The sequence below is a fragment of the Phycomyces blakesleeanus genome (assembly GCF_001638985.1).
Source record: "Phycomyces blakesleeanus NRRL 1555(-) unplaced genomic scaffold PHYBLscaffold_3, whole genome shotgun sequence".
Classification (NCBI taxonomy): Eukaryota; Fungi; Mucoromycota; class Mucoromycetes; order Mucorales; family Phycomycetaceae; genus Phycomyces; species Phycomyces blakesleeanus.
Genome location: NW_017265136.1, coordinates 643,613 through 667,715, shown reverse-complemented (window position 1 = coordinate 667,715; position 24,103 = coordinate 643,613). Strand labels below are relative to the sequence as shown.

The window sequence follows — 24,103 nt, the reverse complement described above, 5'->3', positions numbered from 1 at the left end:
AAAATACATAATAATCTATACCTATCCAAGACACCTAAGGGCTGTTATATTTTATACATTTTGCTTTATTTTTATTTTTTATTTTTTAATTTTTAAAATAATATTTGAAACTAACAAAGGAAAATATATATATGAATGTGTGTGTATATATGTATATATGTATATAGCATTAAAATAATAATAGTAATAATAATTTTTTAAAGCTTGGATATAATGCCACCTCTGGGTTGCATTCTTTCGTAGGCACCAGCAGCAAGGTAATCTGTTGGGTTTGCTACAAAGTGGTCCTTGATGTTACGGATATCAACCATTTCAGGCTTAATATCCTTGATAGTGGGTGTACCCATGAGACGCATACACATCTCCAGTTCATTCTATACATAAGTAATGAATATATTTGTTTGTGTGCTTGTTTGTTTGTAGTACTATATATTTTACCTGGAAGAGGCTGATCAAACGTTCGACACCAGCATCACCATAAGAAGACATGGCAAACTAGAACCAAAGAAAAAAAATGTTTATGTAAGCAAACTGTTTTTTTAAAAGATTTTTTTGAGAAACTTACGAGAGCAGGACGACCGATTCCAACACCTTTGGCACCGAGTGCAATGGCTTTAAAGATATCAGATCCACGGCGGATACCACCATCAATGTAGACCTCAAAGTTCTTGTCCAGACCTTCACGCTTCAATGTCTCCATGACCTCGGCCAAGATTTCGATCGAAGAGGGTGCGAAATCAAGCTGACGACCACCGTGGTTGGACAGAACGACACCCTGACAGCCATATTTGGCAGCCAAGACAGCATCCTCGGCACATTGTACACCCTTGATAAGAATTGGCATCTTTGTGATACTCTGAAACCAAGGAATATCACTCCAGTTCAAAGCTGGATCAATAAATGTACTGATGGCTCTAGCGGCACCTTCATTTCGAGTCATCGACATCTCAGACCGAGTAATCTCATCGGGTGCTTCGTTGGCATACTTTTGGCGCATATCCTTTTCTCTACGACCTACACACACAAAAAAAAATCATAATATTTGATTAGAATTTCAATTAATATACATGTAATTAAATTATAATCAAATTATAATTTTTTAAAAAAAAAATCTTGATCTATACGATGAGTCTTTTTGATTGATTCATTCATTCACTTGTTTTTTTTTAAAAAATGAATTGAATTACCACCACCAATTCTCACGCACGGAAAAGGATCTTTTTACCCCGCTATTTTGTTTTTTTTCTTTCTCCTATAATCGCAATTAACTTTACCCAGTTGAGGGGCATCAGCAGTAATGAACAAGCCCTTGATTCCGCGAGCCTCGGCATGTTGGACAAGATGCTTGGTGATATTACGATCTTCGTTGACATAGAGCTGCAACCATTGGTTCTGCTTATCAAGTCTGGCATCGACCATTTCGTCAAAAGAGCAGGATGCAAGTGTGGGAATCATCTGGATAATACCGGTCTTTCCGGCTGCTCTCGTCAAGACCTTCTCACCCTCTGGATGGCCGAGCTTTCCCAAGGCGGTGGCAGTGATATAGAGAGGAAACGAGGCCGGGCAGCCGAGCATAGTGGTGCTCATATCAACATGCTTGACGTCTACCATCACACGAGGACGCAGCCAGATGCGATGGAATGCGTTGTGGTTCTCACGCATGGAGATCTCATCGTCCGCACCGGAAGAATAATAAGCCCAGGCATCGGGTTTCATAACTCTCTTTGCCACGCCTATAAAAGGAATAGTGAGAAAAAAGAAAAAAAGTCAAACATGTGAGACAAATGAACACGGGAATGGGGTAAGAGATAAAGACAAATGATTTTTCTATCTCTACGTTTATTTCATTATTTCTAAATATATAAATCCACAAAATAATACACCAGAGTACAACTTACTTTCAAAATCAAAAGAGTTGTACATCTCTTCTAAACGGGGCATTTTTTCTCGGGCAATTCTAATCAACTTGTCTTCCTCAGACTCTTCCTTAGTTGCGCCCTTCAGGGCAGCAGGGTCAATGGATCCCATGCACACTTCGGCAGGCAAAAGTCGAGTAATGATATCGATAGGATGAATGGGTTCAAATGCTGAAGTGGCATCTTTGCCAGCATACTTGAGAATAATCTTTTGTCCTCCAGGATGTTCAGGCAAGAAATATGTCAAATCATACACCTTTCCATGCAGAATAACCCATAGATCATCTACATATATATACATATATACACACATTTATAAATGTTTAGATATTTAGATATTTATATATTTAGATAATTAAATAAAAATAACACAATAGATATTATGTATCTTTGTATGTTTAAATCAAAGATATAGGTTTTGTACACATCTTCTCTTCTAAAGTAAATGCTACTGAATACCAACCCTTTGAATTATGGGTAGCTACTTGTTCGTGAGTGATGAACATGACAGTAATGTAAGAAAATATAAATAAAGAGAGAGTGAAAGCGAAAGAGAAAGATTGTAAAAGGAGGAGGGAAAGATAAAGCAGTTTAGACTCAAAGTAACTTCTTTTTGCGGGGTTTGATTATTTGTGACTGTTTGGCTGCCCAATGGGAGGATGGAAACTTTGTAGTAGCATAAAAAAAAAGGGAACAAGACTAACAGCTATTTGTTTGAGGGGTAGAGGGGTATGCTAACATAATAAAGAGAGATATAAAAAAAGAATAACAATAAAAAAATAGAAATAGAAAAAGAGTGAAAATAGTAGTAATAGTAATAGTAGTAGTAGTGGTGGTAGTGGTAGTTGGTGGTAGTTGATGGTGGTGGTGATAGTAGAGTAGCGAGTAAATTATGGTAATTTAAACAGAAATCGGTTCTACTGTACTATCCAGCACCAGAGTTACATCCTGAACACTTGTCAAATCCTCTAAAAAGGCGACCAGATCAGTCAATTCTGTGTCGTGAGGATCATTAAACCATGTTGATACAGGCACAGCATTGGCATTGTGGAAGATATAGCTGGCAGGCGAATTATCAAGGATCATTGTGCTTTCCAAATCTCTACCCAACTGGGACAAATCCTTTTTTTTTTTTTTGAAATTTTTGAAATTTTTGAATTTTGGATTTTTGAATTTTTGTTGAATTTTTGAGTTTTTTGAATTTTTGAATTTTATTAGAATATATGCTTACAAAAGAGAATACCCTTATATAATACAATACAGAATGTATATAATATAATATAATATGATATGGTATATAATATGATATGATATTTACCTTGACATAAGTACCCCTGTGGTTAAAGCAAGATTCTCTGAACAGTCGATGAGTTACGACCTTGTGAATGTCGAGAATATCAAGAACGGGATCAGCGTACTAAGAGAATTTTAGAGATTTAGAGATTTAGAGATTTCAATTTTAGTTTATATAAATATAAATATATATTACCTTTGACAAACTAGCAGTAAAGACAACGATCTCGTATATTTCTCCCATTCGGCGCATAAACTCATCTACACCGGGTCGTTTGAGCACATACACATTGTGGAACTGATTATCAATCTCGACAGGTACAACAAAGTCTGGGTTGGGAATGACCTTTAAACATAAATATATATATATATGTTGTGTGTGCGTGTGTTTTGTACGTGTATGTGTACGTGTACGTGTACGTGTATGTTTGTGGATTGTGTAAGTATTATTTCTGAAATTATATTAGGGAATTGTCCAACGAAATTACCCTTTTTTTTTTCTTCTTTTTTTTCTTATTTGTTGTTTATTACCTTGAATGAACTGTGAACCAATGTTTCGTCTAAATCAAGTACAAGGCACTTCTTGGTTTGATCAGCCACTGTCAAAGGAGGCAGCAACCAAGTAGAAGTCTAAATGCTCATCAGATATATAGATATATAATATAATACAAAAATTAATCACAAATTATAATATATATACATATATATTGGAAAATATCAAACCACAAAAGATAATAATAATAATAATCCGAAAATTAAAATCAAATCAAAGTATATGCAGGAATGTATATACTCTTTCTTGTTCCTTACCTCGGGAGATTGCAGGGGTGGTGACAATGGTGTCTCGGCCGAAATTGGTTCAGTAGAATCTTGTTGGTTAACCAAATCATCATGGGGAGCTGGTTGAGTGATAATCCTTGGTAGATCAGCAACAGCAACTTTAACTGGAGTAGTAGAAGAAGCATTGGCAGAAGCAGGAACCGTTATTGTTGCTGTTGCTGGTGTGGGGTGGTGAGGAGAAGAGGTGGCAGCAGCGACAGCAGCAGCAGCAGTAGTAGAAGAATTGGGATTTGAATTTAAATTAAGTTTAGAAGAAATGGTGGAGGTTAAAGTAGACGAATTGTTTTCAGGTACGATTATCGCCTTTTCAACCTTTCGATTATTATTATTCTTTTTGAGGTTCAAGACCGAGGGTTTGTCACCGTTGTCGAGGAATGAGCCAGCCCCGACAGTACAGCACAGCAAAAGTGAAAGGAAGCCGCTTTTTGAACCAAACGATTGTTTCAATGATGCGCGTGATGCCGGCCGGTCCGACTCGGTAGGCGAGAGTGGGGACTTTACATACTCTGGGTCGACATGCTGCTTAGCTAAATGATTTTCATATATATATATATATATATGGATACGTAATTATTATTTTTAAAAAAAGAAACAAGCAGAAATTTCATAATGATAATGATATTGATTATAATAAATATAATCATTATAATAGTAATAAAGACAGTTGATTAGTATTTAATGACAGTAATATATTCTAAAGGGTGATTAAGAAAGAAACACACATTTTGATTTTGATGAAGCCTTGAGATGGTCGGTTTGTTCGGTGATGGAAAGGGATTCATTGGATCGAGCCGTTTTGGTTTGTGACATTTGTATCAATTTATATAAGAGAGATAGCAATAGAGAGAATGAATGTTGGTGCGAAGTAAAAGAATAATATGTATATATATGTGTAAGAAACAGAAATAGAGGGAGACTTTTTTTTGGGGTGTATTTTTTGTTTTTGTTTTTTGTTAGTTGAAAATACAAAATTCAAAAGGGAAGGGAGGAATCTCAAGCGAGATGATTGAGATGGTGAAGGGAAGAAGCAAAGGAAAGGAAAGGAAAGGAAAGGAAAGGAAAGAAGTTAAAATGAGATGGAAAATAATAATAATAAAATAATAATAATATAATATATTATAGTATAATATAGTATAATATAATAATACACCAAATACTTTTTCTCTCTCTCTTTCTCTCTCTCTACCTCTGCCTGTGCATAGGCCTTTGCCTGTGCCTGTACCTGTGTCTCTGCTTGTGCCTTTGACTCTGGATCTTCCTCTCTTTCTCTTTCTATATTTATATATAATAAATACACATGGAGTAGAAAAAGGTCACATGATACACATAGTACACAAAGTCTATTTCTTGTCCCTATTTTTCTTCTAATGGATATTGAAATATATAGGCAAGTTTCAAGGCCTGTTTTGTCTTTTGTGAGGTTATTTGCAATAATAAATTGGTAGACGAGAATTCAATTTCAAAATTGATCAAAATGGAGTAAAGCAGAAAGCTGTGCAATATTACAGACTTGGGATCTAGATTGAACATTCATTTTATTTTTTATGATTCTTGTATACCTTACTTTAAATTACTTGTAGTATACAAGATTTATTTCTCACTTGCACAAAGAATAAAAGAACAAACGCAGATTTGGTGTATTTTTGGAGAGTAATAAAAAGGTGACAGATCAGTTACATTGCTATTTGATACGATTCATTAGTATACAATTCATTCTCATTGAAGATCATAATAACCCATCTTTATTACTGCTACTAAATAATTTGGTTTACAGATATTGATTCCACTGATCGACTTGGTTGGACTATCTAGGATTAACCTGACGATAAATTCTAGCCCAAAAGATTTATGGGTGTGTCTAAGGAAAATTTTCTTAAATTCTATTCGATTCTTTCAGTTTGGAATAGACTCAAATAGAGTAATTACAGTTATTGCTAGAATTGTGGAATAGAAGTAATCCTTTACAATACTCGAGGAATACCTCTTGTATGATTTGGCGGAAATTTAGAAGTTTTTTTTTTTTTTAAAAAAAGAAAAGGTCTCGATTCCAGAGCCTACAGTGAGCGTTGTTTCTTTCAAGTGATACCATTGGCTTTTAATTAATTTATTTTCTTGGTTTTTGCACCTTCAAAGAAGAAGAGGGACAAACGTTATTCGATCTGTTGTTTGCACTTTGTCATTCAACGCAATACTATGCAAAGCAATTTATGTATATATATATATAATTTGAAGAATATGAAAACGCCAAGTCTTTTAGATATTTATCAATCGACTGATCAAGAAAATAACATAAATGTTATGATTATAGAGCAACCTATACATATTTTCTAAAATTACAAGACCAGTGTTCTATGTTACCTTTATAGCTCATTGATTAAAACGCAGAAGGCTTGAAAGCTATTGCTACTACTGTTACCTAATCTGTATAGATTTAAGAGTAAAATCTGTCATTACTATTATTTTTCTTGGAGAAAGAACTTAGTATATATATGAAAATATGATTTATAAATATTTTAACATAAAATAGCTTGCAATTAAAGTCATAAAATCCTATATTGAAAATAACATGTATACAAAATTTGTTTCCTTCTCATTGTATGTGTGACGACACTTTTTTCTTTGGCGGAGAAGAAAAAAAAATGAATTGAATGGAAACGAGGGGAGGGGGGGAGGTTGAAGAAAAGTAATAAAAATAAAATAAAATACCAAGCCAATTACCACCATCAGCCTACCAGTTCACCAGCCAACTTGGTAAAGCAGTAACAAATAGTGGCAATAATAGCAGCCAGCTTTAATTCAATTTGGGTCAAATCAAATCAATTTGGTTCAATTTAATTGAATTTAATTGAATTAAATTGAATTCAAGAAATAATAATAGTATTAATATTGTGGGCCAATTTTTTTATTATTATTAATTTAATACTCTCCCTTTTTTTTCCTATTATTATTATTTTCATAAAACACTTTTGTTAGCTCTATACATATCTCCCTTTATTACCTTTGCTTTCTCTCTTTATATTTGTGTATTGCTTTTGCTATTCATTTAGTTGATTCCATTGCAAAAGTCTCTAATCGATTAAGCAGAGGATTCCTCATACTATTTACCTGCAATCAATTTTCTTGAGATAGTTATATATCTTGTATATTTTCATCACCACACACACACAAACTACCTTATTTATTTTTCATTCTTATTTTTTCTTGACCTTTCTTTCATTTTCACTTTTCTACTCTTTATTTATTTATGCCCAGTCCAAGTGTAACTGATATTGATCTGTTGCGGAACAATATTGAGTTTGCCTCGATTTCCCAATTCTTCCACACATTCCATTCTGCATTCACTCCATGGCCTGCTACTACCCCTTCTGGTGCTGATGAATCTTTCCTCATTTACAACAAATACAATTCAGCAGAATCCTCTAGATTCTCAACAGAGGTAAATTAACACAACCAATTTTCTTCCTCTTCTTCTTTGTTTTATCCCATGATCGATTCTGCTGTTCTTCTTTATTTTTTAATTGCTATATATTTATATATTAGTTTTTACTATTACTACTATTATTATTATTATCATCATCATTTTGGTTGATTTTTGTGCCACAAAATTTTGGCATAAATTTTGTTGGATCTACACATATGCCATTTATCACTATTACTTTATTTAACCTTGCAAATAAAAACATAAAAAGAAACGAGCCAAACCATAATTATAATTTATTGATTATTTTCTCTTTCTTTATTTTCTTTACTTACAATTTATATCTGCCTATCTACCTATATACCAACTTTATATATATATCTACACCACAATCTATCTATCTGTGTATATCATTTTTATATACATATAAAATAAAAAGGATCTTGAACATATGATCCTTGATGTTACTCAACGCCATCGGTTTGAAGAGCTTATTGTTCGAATGCTCCGGTTATTGACCAGAAACAGATTTATCACGTAGGGAAAACAAAAAATAATAACAATACTGTTAATAATATTATTATCGTTATTATCATAAGCAATATATATATATTTATATATGTATATATATTGAACGAATCGATGAAATCATTCTTTGAATAAGCACATACACAAACAAACAAGCAAAAATATATATACATGCATGCTTATAAGCAAAGAAAATAAAACGAAACGAAACTCTGAACGACAAACTAAAATCGCACAAAAATACAATTGATCTATAGACATGAAACTTGGCAGATGTATTTTGCTCGCGAATGGGACAGACGAATCTCTGAAGTACCAAACCCATTCCATACAGACAATTATGAAGCAACACAAGAAATCCGCAATTTCTTTACATTTCCTTTGGATACAAAAGTTCACCTATTGCATGTCTTGTGTGAAGTATGGCAACATTTTACACACATCTATATATCTATACTTATATTTATATTTATATTTACTAATCAAATCTCAAAAAAAAACGCGTTAATAGTGGTATTTTGAGGATCCGGAAAGACTTCGAGAACATTTGTCAGGCGATGAAGATGAAGACGAAGAAGCACAATGGGTAAAATTTAACTATTTAAGCAAACTCACATTATCCAAAAACAAGAAAAAAGAAAAAGGAAAATGCTTATTTTATTGTATTTACTTAATAGAGAGTCGATCCCATTGGTTGTGATTCCAAAGGAAACATATTCTACCTCTTTGATGGTAAAATTACAACAAAGGCATAGACTTAAAACTGGCTTAGTTACTAAACTTTCCCTGATTTATCTCTCTGTGTATGTATGCAGACAATCGGCTTTACCAACAATCAATCCACAAACCAAAGACCAAACCTCATTCTGCAATAAAAAAAGCTCAGGCCAGAAAGGGAACTCGCCACAGTGCACGAAATGCTGACTTATCCCAGATAGAAACACCAACTGTAGAGGAAATATGGATGCCTTGGAGACTAGTAAGTTGAATTTTACCAATTAAATATATTTTCTTCTTCTCTATCAATCTATATAGTCCTTTATCTATCCCTCTTTTTTTTTTTAGTAAAAACCCACACACACGTATATATATATATATATATATATATGTATATATGTATGTATTTAATGTTTGTGTAATAATAATAGGTCTGTCAGACAAGCTCTGACTGGGAAATGTTTCCATCCCGTTATTCCAACAGCACACATATCGACGAAAAGAAATTTTATCGTGCCCTTATAGAAGACGTGATTCCCAAGGTATTACCCGTGCTTTTGGATCACGAGAAAGAATTGAAGAAACAGGAAGCACTTTTGCACAGAAAACGCAGTTCTCGCCTTATGGTCCGTGAGCTGGCTTCTCTGGTACCATCATCTACCGACATTGATTTGACAGAGAAGAGAGCGTCCAGAAGAGAAGAAAACGCTAGACGTAGAGAAGAAGCAGAAAAGGAATCAGCAGCAAAAGCTCGCGAAGAAAGATTGTTGGATCGAGAACGACGATTGCATGAGCGGGAAATGGCCAGACTCGAACAGGATGGCAAGACAGATTCTTTGGATTTAGCAACAAAAGCAGCCGCAGTAGAAAGAGCAGGTGTATCAACAGACAAGAAAAATAATAACAAAAACTACAACAACAACAACAGCAACAGCAACAGCAAGAAGCGAAAGAGGACTAAAGCTCAAGAAAAAGAAGAAGAAAGCAACTGGACGTTTGATTGTGTGTGTGGATTGTCTGGACAAAATGTGGTAGGTATACAATCTTTATTTATGAACCAAAAGAAAACGAATGTGAAAGATACACACACACATATATATAAATATATATAGCTACTGATAAATTCCTTTTTCTTTCTTTAAAGGACGATGGTAGTCCCATGATTGCCTGTGAACGTTGTGGTGTATGGCAACATATCCAGTGCCTACGAAAATCGATGCAGATTAACAAATATATGAAGAGCCTGGATAACTACGAGTTCATATGTCAAGACTGTAAAAGGCCACCTCCTTTCAAATCGGAAATACCCCAAAAAGACCAAATTATGACAGAACAACAGCCTAATCCAGTGTTTATTTCAACTTTACAGCCGGTGACTCAACCATCCTCATCACAACCGCCACAACCTCCACTACCGCTGCCACTACCAACTGTAACGTCACAAACAGTATTACCACCAGCAGAAGCACACATTGAAACAGCACCAACTGTAGTACCATCAGAAACACCAACTGTAATACCATCAGAAACACCAACTGTAGCAGCACCAGAATCACTAGCGCCACTGGCAGAAGCACCAGTAGAAACTCAAACACTAAAAGATACTCTTATTAATGTCGCACAAGATACTACAGTTCAGGTTCCACTTTACCCAACTGTCGATTCAACTACCATTCAACCATTGTCAACTCAACAACCTAGCCCCCAAAACCAATTGAATTACAATGCTTAAAACAGTCAATAATCGTTTTGGATATACATATAAGCAAGAGAGATAGACAAAGAACAAAAAATAATAGCAAAAAAGATAATAATATTGACAACGATAATATATGTAAATAGTTGCAACTTTTTTTCTTTCTCTCTTCTTTTCTTTAGATAGATAGACACCAACTTAATTGCGTACACTATAATACACTACAATACACTACACTACAAATTCAAATATGTGCACACACACACACTCTCTCTTCTCACTCTACATTAAAGCGGGGCTGAATTATATACATTGATTTGCTAAGCCTCTATGCCGATGACGTAAACCTTTTTGGAAGTCAATAGGGGGCCTTTCTGTCGCAACAAGGTCTTTCTACACACACTACTTTGGTGGAAGCATCATGAGCGAGATTGAAAGCAGTGGTAAGCACGCTGTTAGATGATGTACATGATGACCCAAATAAATCATGCTTGTGCAATATGATCTATTCTATCTCTGTTTTATCATTAATAATACTGACAATGATGATAATAAATAGAACCACGTATTTCTGATGAACGCGGGCGGGGCTCCCGTAGTCGTTCTCGATCGCGCTCTCCAGTGCGTGAACAAAGCGACAGTAGATATAGAAGCCGTTCGCGATCCAAAGACGTGTAAGCAACAATAAATACAGCAAACCAACCAACCAACCAATAAATAAATACATATACAAAAAAAAACACACAAGACAAAAATTCACCCCACAAACACACATATACATACACACATATACATACACACATATACATACACACACGCGTGCGCGCACACCCAACACACGCGCAATCGTACAATACACAGCAATTGTTTCCTTTTTTCCATCTTCCTCAATAAACCATCTCATCTCATCTCATCTCATCTCACATCACCTCCATCACAGCCAAGATGATGTATTCGAAACCAATCCAGGAGACAACCTTTTCATCACCGGACTTTCGGGTAGAACAACAAGTGCTGAGTTGGAAGAATTGTTCAACAAATACGGCAAGGTTGGTTTCGTTTTTAATATTTTCACTATACCTCTTTTTCCTTTTATTATTATTATTATGTTTAGACATTAGTAGTGATAGTACTGAATAAATTCCAAGATGTTTTTACTAAAATAATAATAATGTTAATTCCTTGGCTTGAAACCATCTTTTTAGGTTCAAAAAGCAGAAGTCATGTACGATCCTCATAGCCGTGAGTCACGTGGCTTTGGCTTTATCCGTATGAATTCAACTGAAGATGCCGACAGAGCCAAGACATCTGTTAGTGGAACCGAGGTCGATGGTCGTGTAGTCACAGTTGAGAAGGTATGTAAAATATGTCAATTTAAGAATTGATTAAAAAAGAAATGCCTTTTTTTTCTAATAAATAAATTCCTTTCATCAATGTAGGCTAGACGTGCTAGACCTCGTACTCCCACTCCAGGTCGCTATTATGGTCCCCCTAAGCGTGAAGGCGGTCGCGGAGGACGTAAGTACCATTTTATATCCTTTATTTTAGCCTTCGACAGTTTCTTTGCTTGTACTTGGGTGATAGAAAGGAAGGAAGAAAGAGATAGAGTGTGTCCGATATTGTTCATTATTTTTTTACAGCATTGCCTTTTTGATTTCAATAATTCGCGTACTGACTTTATATATACCCTTTGATACGCGTTTTGAAGCTCCTAGACCTGTAAGAGGAGGTGAACCAAGAATGGATCGTTATTATGATAGACCTTATATGGATCGTTATGATCCCCCCAGATATGATCGTTACGAAAGAGATCGTTATGATCGTTACGACCGTTATGATCGCTACGATCGTTATGATCGTTATGATCGTTTCGACCGCCGCCCCCCACCACCCAGATATGAACCTTATCCTCCTCGCGCAAGATCACCTTACTAAATGGAAAAGACACAAAACAAAAAAATTGAAAAAGAGTAATTGGTTAGAACAAGGAGATGGAAAAGACACAAAAAAAAACAAAGCCGCGCCCGATACAATCACAAAACACAAAACACAAACATACAACATAGTTCACAGAAGTCAAGCTTAGTTCTTGTTTTACACTATTTTTCTTCTTCTTTATCTCTCCCTTCATATCTTCATCCCTACTTCATCTCTCTTCATATCTCTCTCTCTCTCTATTTCTCTTGTCAGAAGCCCGTGGCAGCAAAAAAAAACCTATATTTCGCCTATCACACAACGCCTCTGTCGACAAAAAAAATCACAAAAAAAAATAGTATTCAACATTATCCTATGCACCACAACACTTTTCAATATGTGCGATAAGAACAACCTCTTCAGTAAATATTGTTTGATTGAAAATAACCAAGGTAAAATTATAAACTAGCTTATTACTTTTTTATTACTATTTTACTAGTCAATTCTTTGAATGAAATAAGTTCTTGTGTGTGTGTGTTATCTGGTGGGTGGGTTGATGGGAGAGAGAGGTTTATATATTTGTAGGTGGGGTAAAGAGAGAATGAATGAATGAAAGATAGAGAGAGAGAATTTGGCAAATAGGGTTTCTTTTTTAAAAAATCCAAAAAAGAAAAAGCAAAATGGATACGCTTTCTCCCCCCCCCCCCTCTCTCTCTCTCTGTCTCTCTCTCTCTCTTTCTCCTATATTTGACCATAGAATTGTCTGGTTTCAATCAATTTTATTTTTCATTATTGTTTTTTTTTTTTAAAAAAAATAAACCGACATATTTGGGCTTATTACACAACAGAGAAATATCGAATTTAATCGTACGAAATTTACCATATTTTCTTGTGGTTACGATTGGCTGTTTGATATTTTAAAAGGTTAAGCAACAACGGACATTTATATGTAGTTTATAATATTTTTGAGATAATTTTAAAATATAATTATATATTACTTTTTATATATATAAAAAAAAAGGTGATGCTTGTGTGGAGCAAGCAACTCTATATCTATCATTACATGTGTATGGGTGCGTATGAATGTATGTATGTGTGTATATTGGTTGTAGTTGGTGATGATCAATGAACGGTCTGATTTAATAAATTGGGATATTTCCTCTTATTTCTTTTCTTTTTTGTCCTTTTTTTCCTTTTTTCCCTTTTTATCCTTCTTCTCCTTCTTTTCCTTCTTCTCCTTTTTGTCCTTCTTTTCCTTTTTGTCCTTCTTTTCCTTTTTGTCCTTCTTTTCCTTCTTCTCCTTTTTGGACTTCTTTGGTGTTTCATCTTCTTCTTGTTCAGATCTCTTACGCTTGTGAGTCTGTGCTTCTTCATCGCTATCTTCTGGTCGAAGATAATCCTGCATCACACGAGAATATTTGCCCTTTTGATCTACCAAACCACGTCCACCTTTTCGTGCTGTTCTTCCTTCACAAGCAGCAAACAACTCGGCGTCTGAGATCTTGATAGAGAAGTCTCTAATTTCTTCATCTTCCCATGACAGTTCTGGCTTGGGTGTTTCAGAGCTAGCAGGCTTACTTGGATCAGAACTTTTGTAGAAATAATAAAAGATGAGTGAGTTTAATTTTTGCTTATTTTTTTTTGAAAGAAAATAAATTACACAATATAATATTTTATGCATATTTCATTTCATTTCATTTGACCAGAAAATATTAATTTTGATTTTCTGTCTTGCGAAATACTTACGGTTGGAGTGATCCTGTTGAACTCTTGACAAATCCACTGTAAAGAACGGTTGTAGCCACCTTTTTGCTGATGCTCATGTGTAGGTCTTTTACGCTATCCATCATATTTCTGTGATCTGCCATAGATGCCATTGAGCTCATCATCGAAGGTGCCTGTTCTTCTTCTTCGTCACCGTCATCTTCTTTCTCTTCGTTCTCTTTAGGTAATTCTGATGAGGATTCTTTCGTCGAGACTCGCTTTCCGGTAGGACGTTGGGTACTAATGATTCCAGTCTTGGAACGGCGGGTATCAGATTTTACCTTGGTAGCAATCTTAACCTAAAAAAAAAAAGTTTCTTTCCTTTGTGAGTATTAACTGTACTAAGAGATACACATCCACAAAAGAAGAATAAGATTGTATTATTTTTATGTCTCTATTATTAATATATTTGCGGTTACCTTTCCTTCGTCTTCATCTTTTTCGACCGAAACTGAGCTTGCACTCTTATTGTAAAGATGATCCCACCAGGCGAACTCCCACTGGTTCTCCCCGACTCCTACACCCTTCTTATCATTTTTTACTGATACGGAGATGTGCTTGACTTTTCCGTCCTTGTTTTTACCGAGACCATCTCCTCTAAAAAAAATGGGGTAGTAAAGGGCTCAGTAAAGGGCTCATGCTACATTTGACTACTAAAGAGAATGTGTACAAATAGTAATGTACGGAATACACACATACTTTGACCAGCCAAACTTTTCGAGCTGGGATTGTGCAAATGTTCCTTTCCAATTGTCCATTTTTGAGGCTCAATTAAAGAAATGTCTTCTAAAGAGTGTAGTTAAAATATAGAAAGAAAGAAAAATAAATAAATTTTACTATATCTTTCCTCTTTTTATATATATTTTAAAACCTTCATCAGGGACAAAAAAGGTCAATTGGGTGGCTGAATAACGGATAAAGACAGTCACTGTAGGTATCTAATGCATTGCACTCTGATTATTGTGGCCCCGCTTAATAAAGGTACGAACAATATGAGAACAAACTTCAATCTTTTTACTGCATATTTGTATATTCTATATACAAATTTTATATCATTTATTTAGGTATTTAATGGTTTGGATTTTTTTTAAAAAGAATACTGTCTAATTCACTCAGGACAATCAAGACAGACAAGGTAAGGCAAATAAGAAGAGAAAATAAGTAATAGATAGGAAATAAAAAAATATTGAACAGATATACTCGGCTTGGTACAATGTAGATTGTGTGCTTACAATGTGGCTGGGAGTTGAGGTAACTCAAGTCAATCTCAAAGCAACCATTGAGGGTGTCCGCGGCTATAGCAACTGGGAGTGGTTTCTTCTTGTCTGAAGATGTCGGACTCTTCACCACTTGTGGCAACGATGAGGGGAACTACCTAATGAATTTCCTGGGATTGGGCCAGACCAAAACAGTGTGTCAAGGTTTGCCGGGCCTTTTCCCGATTGGCATAAATTAGGGACGAAACAAACCGCCAGACCAGCTCTTCTCCATTCTCGATGGCGGCGGTGTATGTGGCTTCTTGGAAGTATTGGGCGTACATCCGTACTGTCTCACTCGATTTCTGGACCAGTGCTCATAACTCATGTCGCTCGATCCAAATGTAAAATGGACTGCCGAATTCTTTCTCCATGCGGTTGCGGGCTTCTTGCCAGGTGATACTCTTGTCGTCCTTGGTTTTCTGGAACCATTGTCGCTGTATTTCGTCGTAGGTCAATCAGAACAGGTGTTCCCAGTGCTTGTCGGCTGTGAGGTTGTGTAATCGCATTTGTACTTGGAATTCGTTGAGAAATGAGTGAATTTACTCATGGATCTTCTTGCTGGGTTCTCTAAGTCGCCCGCCTTGCAATTGGAATATTGGTAAGTTCGGGGGCACAAAAGAGTTTTGCTTGTTTGTGTGGGCATCCCTGGAGCTTTTCCTGCTGTTCAGGTTGCGCATCACTTCCTTGGTGGAAGTGTCAGACAATGCCTTTTGGGAGGCCATGAAAGAGTTCCAGTGGGTCTTGGTGCGGTCCACGGCTTCTTGAGCTTGGCAGATCTCTTGATTCGAAACGTTTGGGGTTTCTAGGATCCTGAGCAGACCGGCGGATGCAGTCTTGCGGTTTATATCCAAGGATATACCGATGGAGAAAATATCCAATTGTTCTTGTTCTTTTCCTTCGGGGGTATTCTCCGTTACTAGGTCTTCTGAAGCAATGCTTCCGTGGACGGAGCCTTCTCCTTGTGTACTCTCCTCAGAGCTTTCGAAAGTGGCATTGGAAATGGTAGTTGACATTTTTTGTTAAGAAAAAATAAAGTGTCGGTTCACAGTAAAAAATGAGGTATACAAATAAGATTTGAAAAGAGAACAATAGCTACTGTGAGAGTGTTGTTTATTTAAGAAAGAAAATTGTAGCTGTTTATATAGATGTTTGGTTCTCTATTTTCAGATCTACATTAGTTAATGGTTGGCTACCACTGAGACAGTATAAGGTATACAAGTCTCTAGTGTGTGTTACATTCCTGAGATAGTTGCCCTACAAGACTCATTAGCAATCATAGAATCCGTTCTGGATCACAGAATTTTTATTTCACTCTGTTATGGAGAGTATACTACAATACGCACCTCACAACATGATAAAATAGAAGCCACGACCAAACTATGGTTCCTTCTTGCTAATGAACCTGGCATGCCAGCAATCTCCAAAACTATTACAAGCGAAACACATATACACTATGCATTTATACAGTGTAAGTCAACCATTTCACAACAGGGATTTGCATGAAAAAAATTCGAATAGTTTTAGACATAAAAAATATTATTTTGACTCTCTTTAATAAATAACACTCTCAAAGTATCTATATTTTCTAATAATGAGATACTAACCTTATAATACAATCCAAATATTTCAGCATTAACCACACCGCTTTATTTTTCTTATGATTAGTGTAAACTGACTAGTTTTATTTTCTTAAAAAAAGTTCAAAATTAGTTCAAGTGTATATTAGATAAAATTAAGTACTCATAGTATTATGTCTTACATTATGTGAAAGTATTTGATTTTGGGTTTTTTAGGCCTCCTATTATATAGCACATTCCTTTAACTAAAAATATAATCTTCTTTTCAATCAAATTGACAATAGAAGAAAAATGGTCAGTCAGAGTGATTTGAACTTTTTTATTTTTTTTAGTCTGTCCACCCCCAGTTATATTGGGCTTTGACTCTATCTCTGCCTTTTCTTTACTCTATTATCTCAGGGCTTTCATCTATCAAAATGTGATATTCAATAATTTTTTATTATAATATAAGACATACTTTGATTAATTAAAAATAATAGCTGTAGAATGCTTGGTTTTTTATTTGTTTTTTTTTTTTTATTTTAAAAATAAAAACATATGCATGATTTAATCATGTAAATCTTATTACACAGCCACACGCATACACACACACACACACACACACAATTTACCATGGGTTACAAAGCTTCTTTAAAGCAACTTGATGGATGTATGTCTTTAATCAACTATATTATAAAACATATCTACTATTAGTATAGGCTGCAAAGTGATAATATCAAGAGGTCTTCAATACAAAAACTATTTGGCATATGAAAGTCAAGGAATTTCTATGTGTAAGAATTTAGGCTTAACCAGATATGGATATAGTATTATTTTGATAACAAATAACAAATAACGCCAATGACCCCTTAATTTTTTTATAGGGAGAGAGATAGAGAGAAAAAGAGATAAATATGTACTGAGGAACTTGCTGTCTAGTTTTTTCTCTTGTTCCTCTAAGCACCACTGTTAGGAACAATCAAGTAAGTACCACTTCTTTATACACAGCATTACGTGTAAAACGCGTTTTTTTTGTTATAAAAAACCAATTTACTCAAGCAACACCATTACTCATTATGCATTACTTAATGTTTTACCAAAACATTGACTTTACATTAACTCTTTTTTTTTATTTTTCATTCTTCTTCTTCTTTTTACAAGGTTTATACTGTTTAAGAAACCCATGAGATTTATCTTGAGGCTGTTTTTTTCTGCTATTATTTATAATAGTAGTGTATGAATGCTTGATTCGTAGTGTGATGCGTACACGTTCTGTGGTCGTAGAGATTGTAAGTACATTAATGTTACATTCCTGCCCATGCTTTATTTCTTATACTTATTTTCTTTATTCATTTTATGTTATGTACATTCCAAAAGCGCATGCACCTACACATGGTATACAATTACCATATTCAGTCTTTTCTGTTAGATTTCGGTCTAATGGGGGAGATTGATGTAAGCCTCTTGGAGACAGAAGCGGAGGTGTTTACACCAAAGCTGGTCTCAACCAAACCAACTAGGGGGTATGGGCCTCTCAGCGTTCAGTAAAGAAAAACCAAACTTGTCCGATTCGGCTCCAGTCTCCACATATCAAAGTCAAACATAGACGCGGCCAAGTGGGGTGTAGTCACAGACGGGAGCCTTCGGGCGCGTCTTTAGGTGGGAGCTTCTTTCTAGAGGCGCCAATGAAATACCACCACCCATTTGGCCAACCCCCTGCATCGGCAGCGGGTGGACATGGCTTGGGAGTAACGCTGTTCACCGCAGACGAACTAGCCCGAAACCTTCCATCGAAGCCTTCTCATCCCTTGCGTGTGAGGCCGTGGAGTGCTCTTCCGCAACTTTGGCATCTATTCTAGATCTGAGGTTGGGTGATGAAAGAAGAACAGACAAGTTTGGTGAGCGCAGCAGCAAAAGCTATGGAGTATGCTGTTGTGACATTCTTTTTCAAGCCACTCAGCCCGTGCGAGAGACTTATGTCTGGGGTGGACCAAACCTTACCATAAAGGTTGGACCAGAGTTCGGCCGTAGACCGTCGTGATGTCAGGTCATTTTCTTTTTACTGATGGTACTAGTATTGTACGAACCAAGAAGTAAAGTACGCAAGTATTTTTCTCTTCTTCAAGCCTCTGCAACGTTGTAGTCGATCGATTTGGCCAGTACTACAAAGTCACGCTTGTCAGGATGTGACCGAACGTCTTTAAGTCGCATCTCTGGGTTTTAGACAATGCTAAAATATACTTCCCGCGTACAAATTGTACACCCTGGCTCTCGGGCCTAGTACTATACTAGCTGACTTTGGTCTTGATTGATCGGGTCACATGTAATGTTAATACTGGGAAGGAAAAAATCGCATACAGACTATATGAAATCGACGGGGTGTCGAAGGTGTAAAATGATCCTGTAATCATTTATCACTGAAGATTAAGCCCTTGTCTTTGAATTTGTTCTTCGGAACACCTTCAATACCTTTGGGATTCTTATGTATATACATATATTTAGGTCCTTGTCTAGTTAACCTTTTTGGTTGACATGACTGGTGCCTTTTTTCTGATCTTGATTGGAAAAGAGGGTGAGTTCGATTCTCACAAGGACTTTATCAAATATCTGATACTTGAATACTTTTTACTCTTAAATACAAAATATATATATATAATAATCTAGATAAAAGAATAAGTAGATATAGATTCACTAAAAAGAAAAAGAAAACACATAACAAAATCAGGCTGAAATTCTATCTTTTCAATAAATTTATTGAAATTAATTATATAGTCAGATAAAAGAAAGCTTTAATATTTAGTAATCACAAAAGAACCTGAAAATTAAAATCTATTAATTTATAAAGATGCCTGTTTCTACAAAGTAAAATATAACAATATATAAAAATCAGCTCAAATATGCCTCTTTCGGTGCTGCAAGACAAAGCTGAGAATTTTCATTTTTCATTTTTCATTTTTGTTTATTTTTGTTTGTTTTAGACACGTTTAATATTTTTCAACTGTTATGAGTTATAGACAACAAAAGAATGGCTTATTTATAAGACATAAGCACTTTTATAAGTCTGAATAAGAATGAATAGCTATAGTATCTGTAAAGAGTTGAAATGCTCCTTTAAAATTATATATGTAAAAAAAAAGAAAGCCATTATAATGTTTCTCAGTGTTTTTTGGTTGCTGATTTTTGGAAAGTTGCTACATATGTATACACTATGGTGAATTGAAGACGACTTTAATAGAAAATTGTCGAAAAGCTTTTATATATATATATATTGATTTCAAATTTGTCTCATCTATTGACTATAGCAGGTTAGAACCCAATACACCTTTTTACTACCTGCTCTTGTGTGCCTTTTTATATATAGATATAGATATATAAGATTGAGAGACTATACCTATAGATATGTCCATATTCACATACATTATACACATTGCATATATTTGATTTACTTATTTATTTATTTGGTTATGCGTGTTAATAAAACAAGAAACGAATAAAAATGATTTATATCTAGAGGCGCAATCAATTTTTTTTGAGTGTATGTGTTTTTGTATAATATACATAAAGAAAGATAGAAAAAAACTAATAAAGAAGAGTATTCTTCTTGGTAGGTTTTTTCTTTAGTTCTTCTCTCTCTCTCTTACAATAATGATATGTAGGAAATAGTAAATAGGATAACACTCCTTCTATTGCATTTCCTTTGCAACTTCCTCATTAAATTCTTCTGGGTTATCGATATACATATGATGACCTACAATGAAATAAACACATTTTTGGTTTGTGAGCATATTATTATAATTATTATATATTATTGTCATTTACCTCCATGCTGTACTAGAATGACTTTAACAGGCACCTTCATGATTTCTGCCACACGATTCGCCGCTTTATAATCCATCCAATCTAAAACATACACAATACCACGAGTGAGCATGTGCCTTGTGGGATAATACGTAGATGAAACTTTAAATATAACAATACCATGTTCGCCATATATAAAGACAACTGGCATCTGGAGATTGGCTAGTCTGTGGAACAAGGGTTTACGAGCATAAGCACCAGGAGCCAATACGGCTGCCAAAGCATATTCTCCCGACCCAGTAGAAGATGTGATATTATAACTAAATAAAGCATGTATGAGCCCATTATTGAAAGTATCAATTAAGTAATTTTATGTATATATATACGAAATCAACTTACAGATAATCATACAAGCAATGCCTTTCTTCTGTTTCCAAGTGAGCGAATCTTCTGGATGTATAGCTATTCACAAGCCTACATATATAAGATATTATTGTTAGTAAAATAATTTACATATATTGATAAATTTAATATTTTAAGCAGATAGTAATAATTAGGTAGCTTTTAACCATCTTAAGATTTGGAATCATTCTTACGTTGCTCCTAATGGTCCACCAAAACGAACTAGACTCATAGGGGTTATATTTTTATTCCAGAGATACACTGCCCAGCCTGGCATCTTTCTGGCCTGTATCGGGGGTGACTGTGGCGAGGCTTCGGTAGCGGGTTCATCGGGATTCATATTAACGTCGACGGCCTGTGCTTGTAAAGAAGCATTGAGCTGATTAGCTCCTTCATCTAGTTGTTCTTTTGGTGATTTGTTTGGTAATTGTTTGGTGGGTTCGACTCCTGGTGGCGGCTCTGGGATTCCAGCTACAATAATATTTACACATTTAATACACACGCACACACACACACACACACATATATATATATATATATATATATATATATATATATTTCTTACCTGGTGATACAAGTATCAGCTTTTCTACACGTTGAGGGTACTTTAATGCATAGCATGAAGAAAAGTATCCGCCGAGAGAATGGCCCATCAAAGTCATCTTCTCCAGCCCAACCTTCTTACGCCACTCTTCTAAGGATTCGACAAAATGATCCTCAACCTGTAAATATAGATATGAATAAAAAAAAGTCAGTTTTTGACATGATTTGTTTTGTATTTCTTTTTTTTTTGCTGTTTTCTAATACTTACATCATCAACAATGTCGTCCCAGGATTCATTAGATTTGCGTGAAAAGGTCCATTTTGGCCTAGAACTTCTTCCCATACCCAGCCAATCTACAATGCGCAATATACAATCGATTGTTAACATTCATATTTACCATTAAAGCATATTTACTAAGCAGTAAAGCTTCTCTTATCCCTTCTTCTTCACTTTATGTTTTTACTGTTTTTTTTTTACTTACCAACTGCAAATACTTGCCAGCCAGGTGCTTGTCCAAATGAAAAAAGATTCCTAATATGGGATATTTTTTTATCAGTACCTAAAAAAAATCATAGCAAAGACAAGTTCTGCCTTTTTTGTATATCTGAGTTTTAAGAGATCTTACTTGTAAAAGAATCCAAGACCTATTTGTACAAAAAGAAAGTAATGCCAAGAGATAAGGAGTTGGTAAGCTTGTGAAATTCAAGATATTTTATGCAACCTATTCCTTTATTGAACCCTTTTGTTCTCTCTCTTTATGGTACCAATTTATATCCGATATATCAAAGAATTTAAATAAAAATAAAATAAAATAAAATAAAAACTCACCAGCACCGTATCCATGACATACGACCAAGTTCTTTGTAGATGTCTCGGATGCCTCTTCGATTGAGGACTTTATATCTCCGGTCTCTGGTTCATGCTTGAACATCGGCTGGTCAGGGAGTGGATTTGGCGCAGAAAAGAGATGAAAGGTATTGACGATTCTTTCCTTGCTTTTGTCGACCTTGGTTGTGTTGGTGCCTGGTGAGTCCAGGTTGACTCTAAGAATTCGGCCGATAAGCGGGGTGGGTTTTGGGAAAGAGCTATATGATTCCGGACCGGTGTAAAGGAAGTGAAGGAGACGTCTCTCAGCAATAGCCGAGGTTTTGTCGTTTCTCTTCCACCAGGTCTTTAGGAAGTTTAGATACGAAGTTGGCGGAATGACGGGCGGTAAGTGCGATAAGAGAGGAAGATGGATAGTTGGCTTGTTTCCCTCTGTAATTGTGGGTTCCATACTGGTTTGATAGATAATTAAAAAGAAGAAGAAGAAGAAGAAAATATATATAAAGTGGTATTTATGAAAGAGAGAAGAAGAAGAGAAGGACAGTAAATTATTTACACTAATAGTAGAATTTTATTTTATATTATTGTAATGACAAATAATACCTAGGCTGTATAAATGTACATGGATTTATAATTAATTTTAAACAATCATCTATTGTAAAAAATAAATAAATTAAGGCTGAGGAGAGAGATGGATAGAAAATATCCTAAAATGGAAACGAAGACGCGTAGGCGTAATTTCATATTTTAGAGGCTACGCTTACGCACTATGAAGCACAAATAGCAACTGGATACACATACGCAAATTCACTTATTAATATACGATGCCCACGCGCGCAAACTCAGTTTAATACAACCAAATCCAATCCAATCAAAAGTCTTGATTTCATATGAAGGTCTGCTTGGCTGTTATTATTATTGTTTATAAAAGGTGCATTTCGTCAATATAATTCAAGTAATTGATGTCAAATAATATGCTTTTCTTGATAAACAAATAATGCAAGTTATATCAAAGCTCAAAGTCATTGGATTATCAGTATTCTACTGATTTCTTGTAATAATGCACAAAACAATAATCAGTCTTTTTTACATATGAATTCTATTGTCTTACCAAATGATAAACTATATGTTATAAGCATTAAAAGGACAACGGCAAACAAAACAAAAAAAAAGAACGGGATCTATTCCGTTTCTAGTATTTGACTCATCCATAATTTTCGCTTTGTACCATCAATGGACAAATATGTATATAAATATAAAAAGCCGTACAATACAGCGCCGTATGGACCCGTTAGATAAGACACCTTATTGTACTTTAGGTACACCAACCAAGTTTACTCTAGTTCTATACATATACACATATCATACTTGCTTTCTTCTTTTCTTTCTTTAAAGCTCCAAACCAAACCGATTGAAATGAATTCATTATGTTCTTATATTTTTATTTTTATTTGTATATATATATATATACCTTCTAAAAGTTGTGTAAGCAAATGCAAGGGTTGGGAAAAATAAGATAAAATAAAAGGGTAAGGGGGAGCTAGGAGCGGAAGGAGTATGGCGAGTGGGAAGAAAGAAGAGGTGGTACTATGAGATGACGGCGAATAATACAATGTAAATGAAACAAACGAAC

At 35.1% G+C, this 24,103-nt stretch overlaps 7 protein-coding genes across 7 annotated transcripts; 3 read left to right on the top strand and 4 right to left on the bottom strand.

The window, feature by feature from the left end:
- Positions 1-197: 197 nt before the first annotated feature.
- On the bottom strand, positions 198-2,217 carry PHYBLDRAFT_107982 (hypothetical protein; the record flags this gene model as incomplete). The annotated part of the gene is made up of 5 exons (XM_018428025.1): positions 198-374; positions 439-495; positions 566-1,014; positions 1,275-1,733; positions 1,899-2,217. 5 exons carry the CDS (start codon positions 2,215-2,217, stop codon positions 198-200), a joined length of 1,461 nt encoding a protein of 486 aa, XP_018296378.1.
- A 599-nt stretch (positions 2,218-2,816) lies between these two features.
- PHYBLDRAFT_154365 (hypothetical protein) lies at positions 2,817-4,831 on the bottom strand (the record flags this gene model as incomplete). Its single annotated transcript, XM_018433318.1, has 5 exons — positions 2,817-3,038; positions 3,235-3,333; positions 3,406-3,555; positions 3,741-3,839; positions 4,772-4,831. 5 exons carry the CDS (start codon positions 4,829-4,831, stop codon positions 2,817-2,819), a joined length of 630 nt encoding a protein of 209 aa, XP_018296377.1.
- A 2,462-nt stretch (positions 4,832-7,293) lies between these two features.
- PHYBLDRAFT_163455 (hypothetical protein) lies at positions 7,294-10,444 on the top strand (the record flags this gene model as incomplete). The annotated part of the gene is made up of 8 exons (XM_018434803.1): positions 7,294-7,485; positions 7,907-8,004; positions 8,253-8,415; positions 8,507-8,581; positions 8,673-8,727; positions 8,811-8,974; positions 9,144-9,743; positions 9,857-10,444. The coding sequence occupies 8 exons, from the start codon at positions 7,294-7,296 to the stop codon at positions 10,442-10,444; spliced, it is 1,935 nt and encodes a 644-aa protein (XP_018296376.1).
- A 375-nt stretch (positions 10,445-10,819) lies between these two features.
- Positions 10,820-12,046, top strand: PHYBLDRAFT_121886 (hypothetical protein). The gene is made up of 4 exons (XM_018428835.1): positions 10,820-10,851; positions 10,968-11,082; positions 11,349-11,457; positions 11,614-12,046. The coding sequence occupies exons 1-4, from the start codon at positions 10,830-10,832 to the stop codon at positions 11,791-11,793; spliced, it is 426 nt and encodes a 141-aa protein (XP_018296375.1). The 5' UTR covers positions 10,820-10,829; the 3' UTR covers positions 11,794-12,046.
- Positions 12,047-15,666: 3,620 nt separating this feature from the next.
- Positions 15,667-16,358, bottom strand: PHYBLDRAFT_163452 (hypothetical protein; the record flags this gene model as incomplete). Its single annotated transcript, XM_018434802.1, has 2 exons — positions 15,667-15,856; positions 15,889-16,358. 2 exons carry the CDS (start codon positions 16,356-16,358, stop codon positions 15,667-15,669), a joined length of 660 nt encoding a protein of 219 aa, XP_018296374.1.
- A 1,176-nt stretch (positions 16,359-17,534) lies between these two features.
- PHYBLDRAFT_69724 (hypothetical protein) lies at positions 17,535-18,942 on the top strand (the record flags this gene model as incomplete). Its single annotated transcript, XM_018442155.1, has 5 exons — positions 17,535-17,571; positions 17,621-17,695; positions 18,135-18,190; positions 18,279-18,445; positions 18,561-18,942. The coding sequence occupies 5 exons, from the start codon at positions 17,535-17,537 to the stop codon at positions 18,940-18,942; spliced, it is 717 nt and encodes a 238-aa protein (XP_018296373.1).
- Positions 18,943-20,324: 1,382 nt separating this feature from the next.
- Positions 20,325-22,982, bottom strand: PHYBLDRAFT_157523 (hypothetical protein). The gene is made up of 10 exons (XM_018433631.1): positions 22,474-22,982; positions 22,271-22,289; positions 22,127-22,176; positions 21,913-21,998; positions 21,667-21,823; positions 21,296-21,572; positions 21,099-21,173; positions 20,880-21,019; positions 20,721-20,801; positions 20,325-20,649 (listed from the first exon to the last, which is right to left on the bottom strand). Exons 1-10 carry the CDS (start codon positions 22,919-22,921, stop codon positions 20,585-20,587), a joined length of 1,398 nt encoding a protein of 465 aa, XP_018296372.1. The 5' UTR covers positions 22,922-22,982; the 3' UTR covers positions 20,325-20,584.
- Positions 22,983-24,103: the final 1,121 nt, after the last annotated feature.

What these genes read in the sequence shown, in the direction of transcription:
- PHYBLDRAFT_157523 (XM_018433631.1), bottom strand. Translation starts at nt 22,921, where the DNA reads ATGGAACCCACAATTACAGAGGGAAACAAGCCAACTATCCATCTTCCT. An exon ending in GGGACGACATTGTTGATGAT is followed by an intron (nt 21,824 to 21,912) that starts GTAAGTATTAGA and finishes CTATATTTACAG; the next exon opens with GTTGAGGATCATTTTGTCGA. An exon ending in CTTTATATATGGCGAACATG is followed by an intron (nt 20,802 to 20,879) that starts GTATTGTTATAT and finishes TGTATGTTTTAG; the next exon opens with ATTGGATGGATTATAAAGCG.
- PHYBLDRAFT_121886 (XM_018428835.1), top strand. Translation starts at nt 10,830, where the DNA reads ATGAGCGAGATTGAAAGCAGTG. An exon ending in CGTTCGCGATCCAAAGACGT is followed by an intron (nt 11,083 to 11,348) that starts GTAAGCAACAAT and finishes CCTCCATCACAG; the next exon opens with CCAAGATGATGTATTCGAAA. An exon ending in TGTTCAACAAATACGGCAAG is followed by an intron (nt 11,458 to 11,613) that starts GTTGGTTTCGTT and finishes CCATCTTTTTAG; the next exon opens with GTTCAAAAAGCAGAAGTCAT.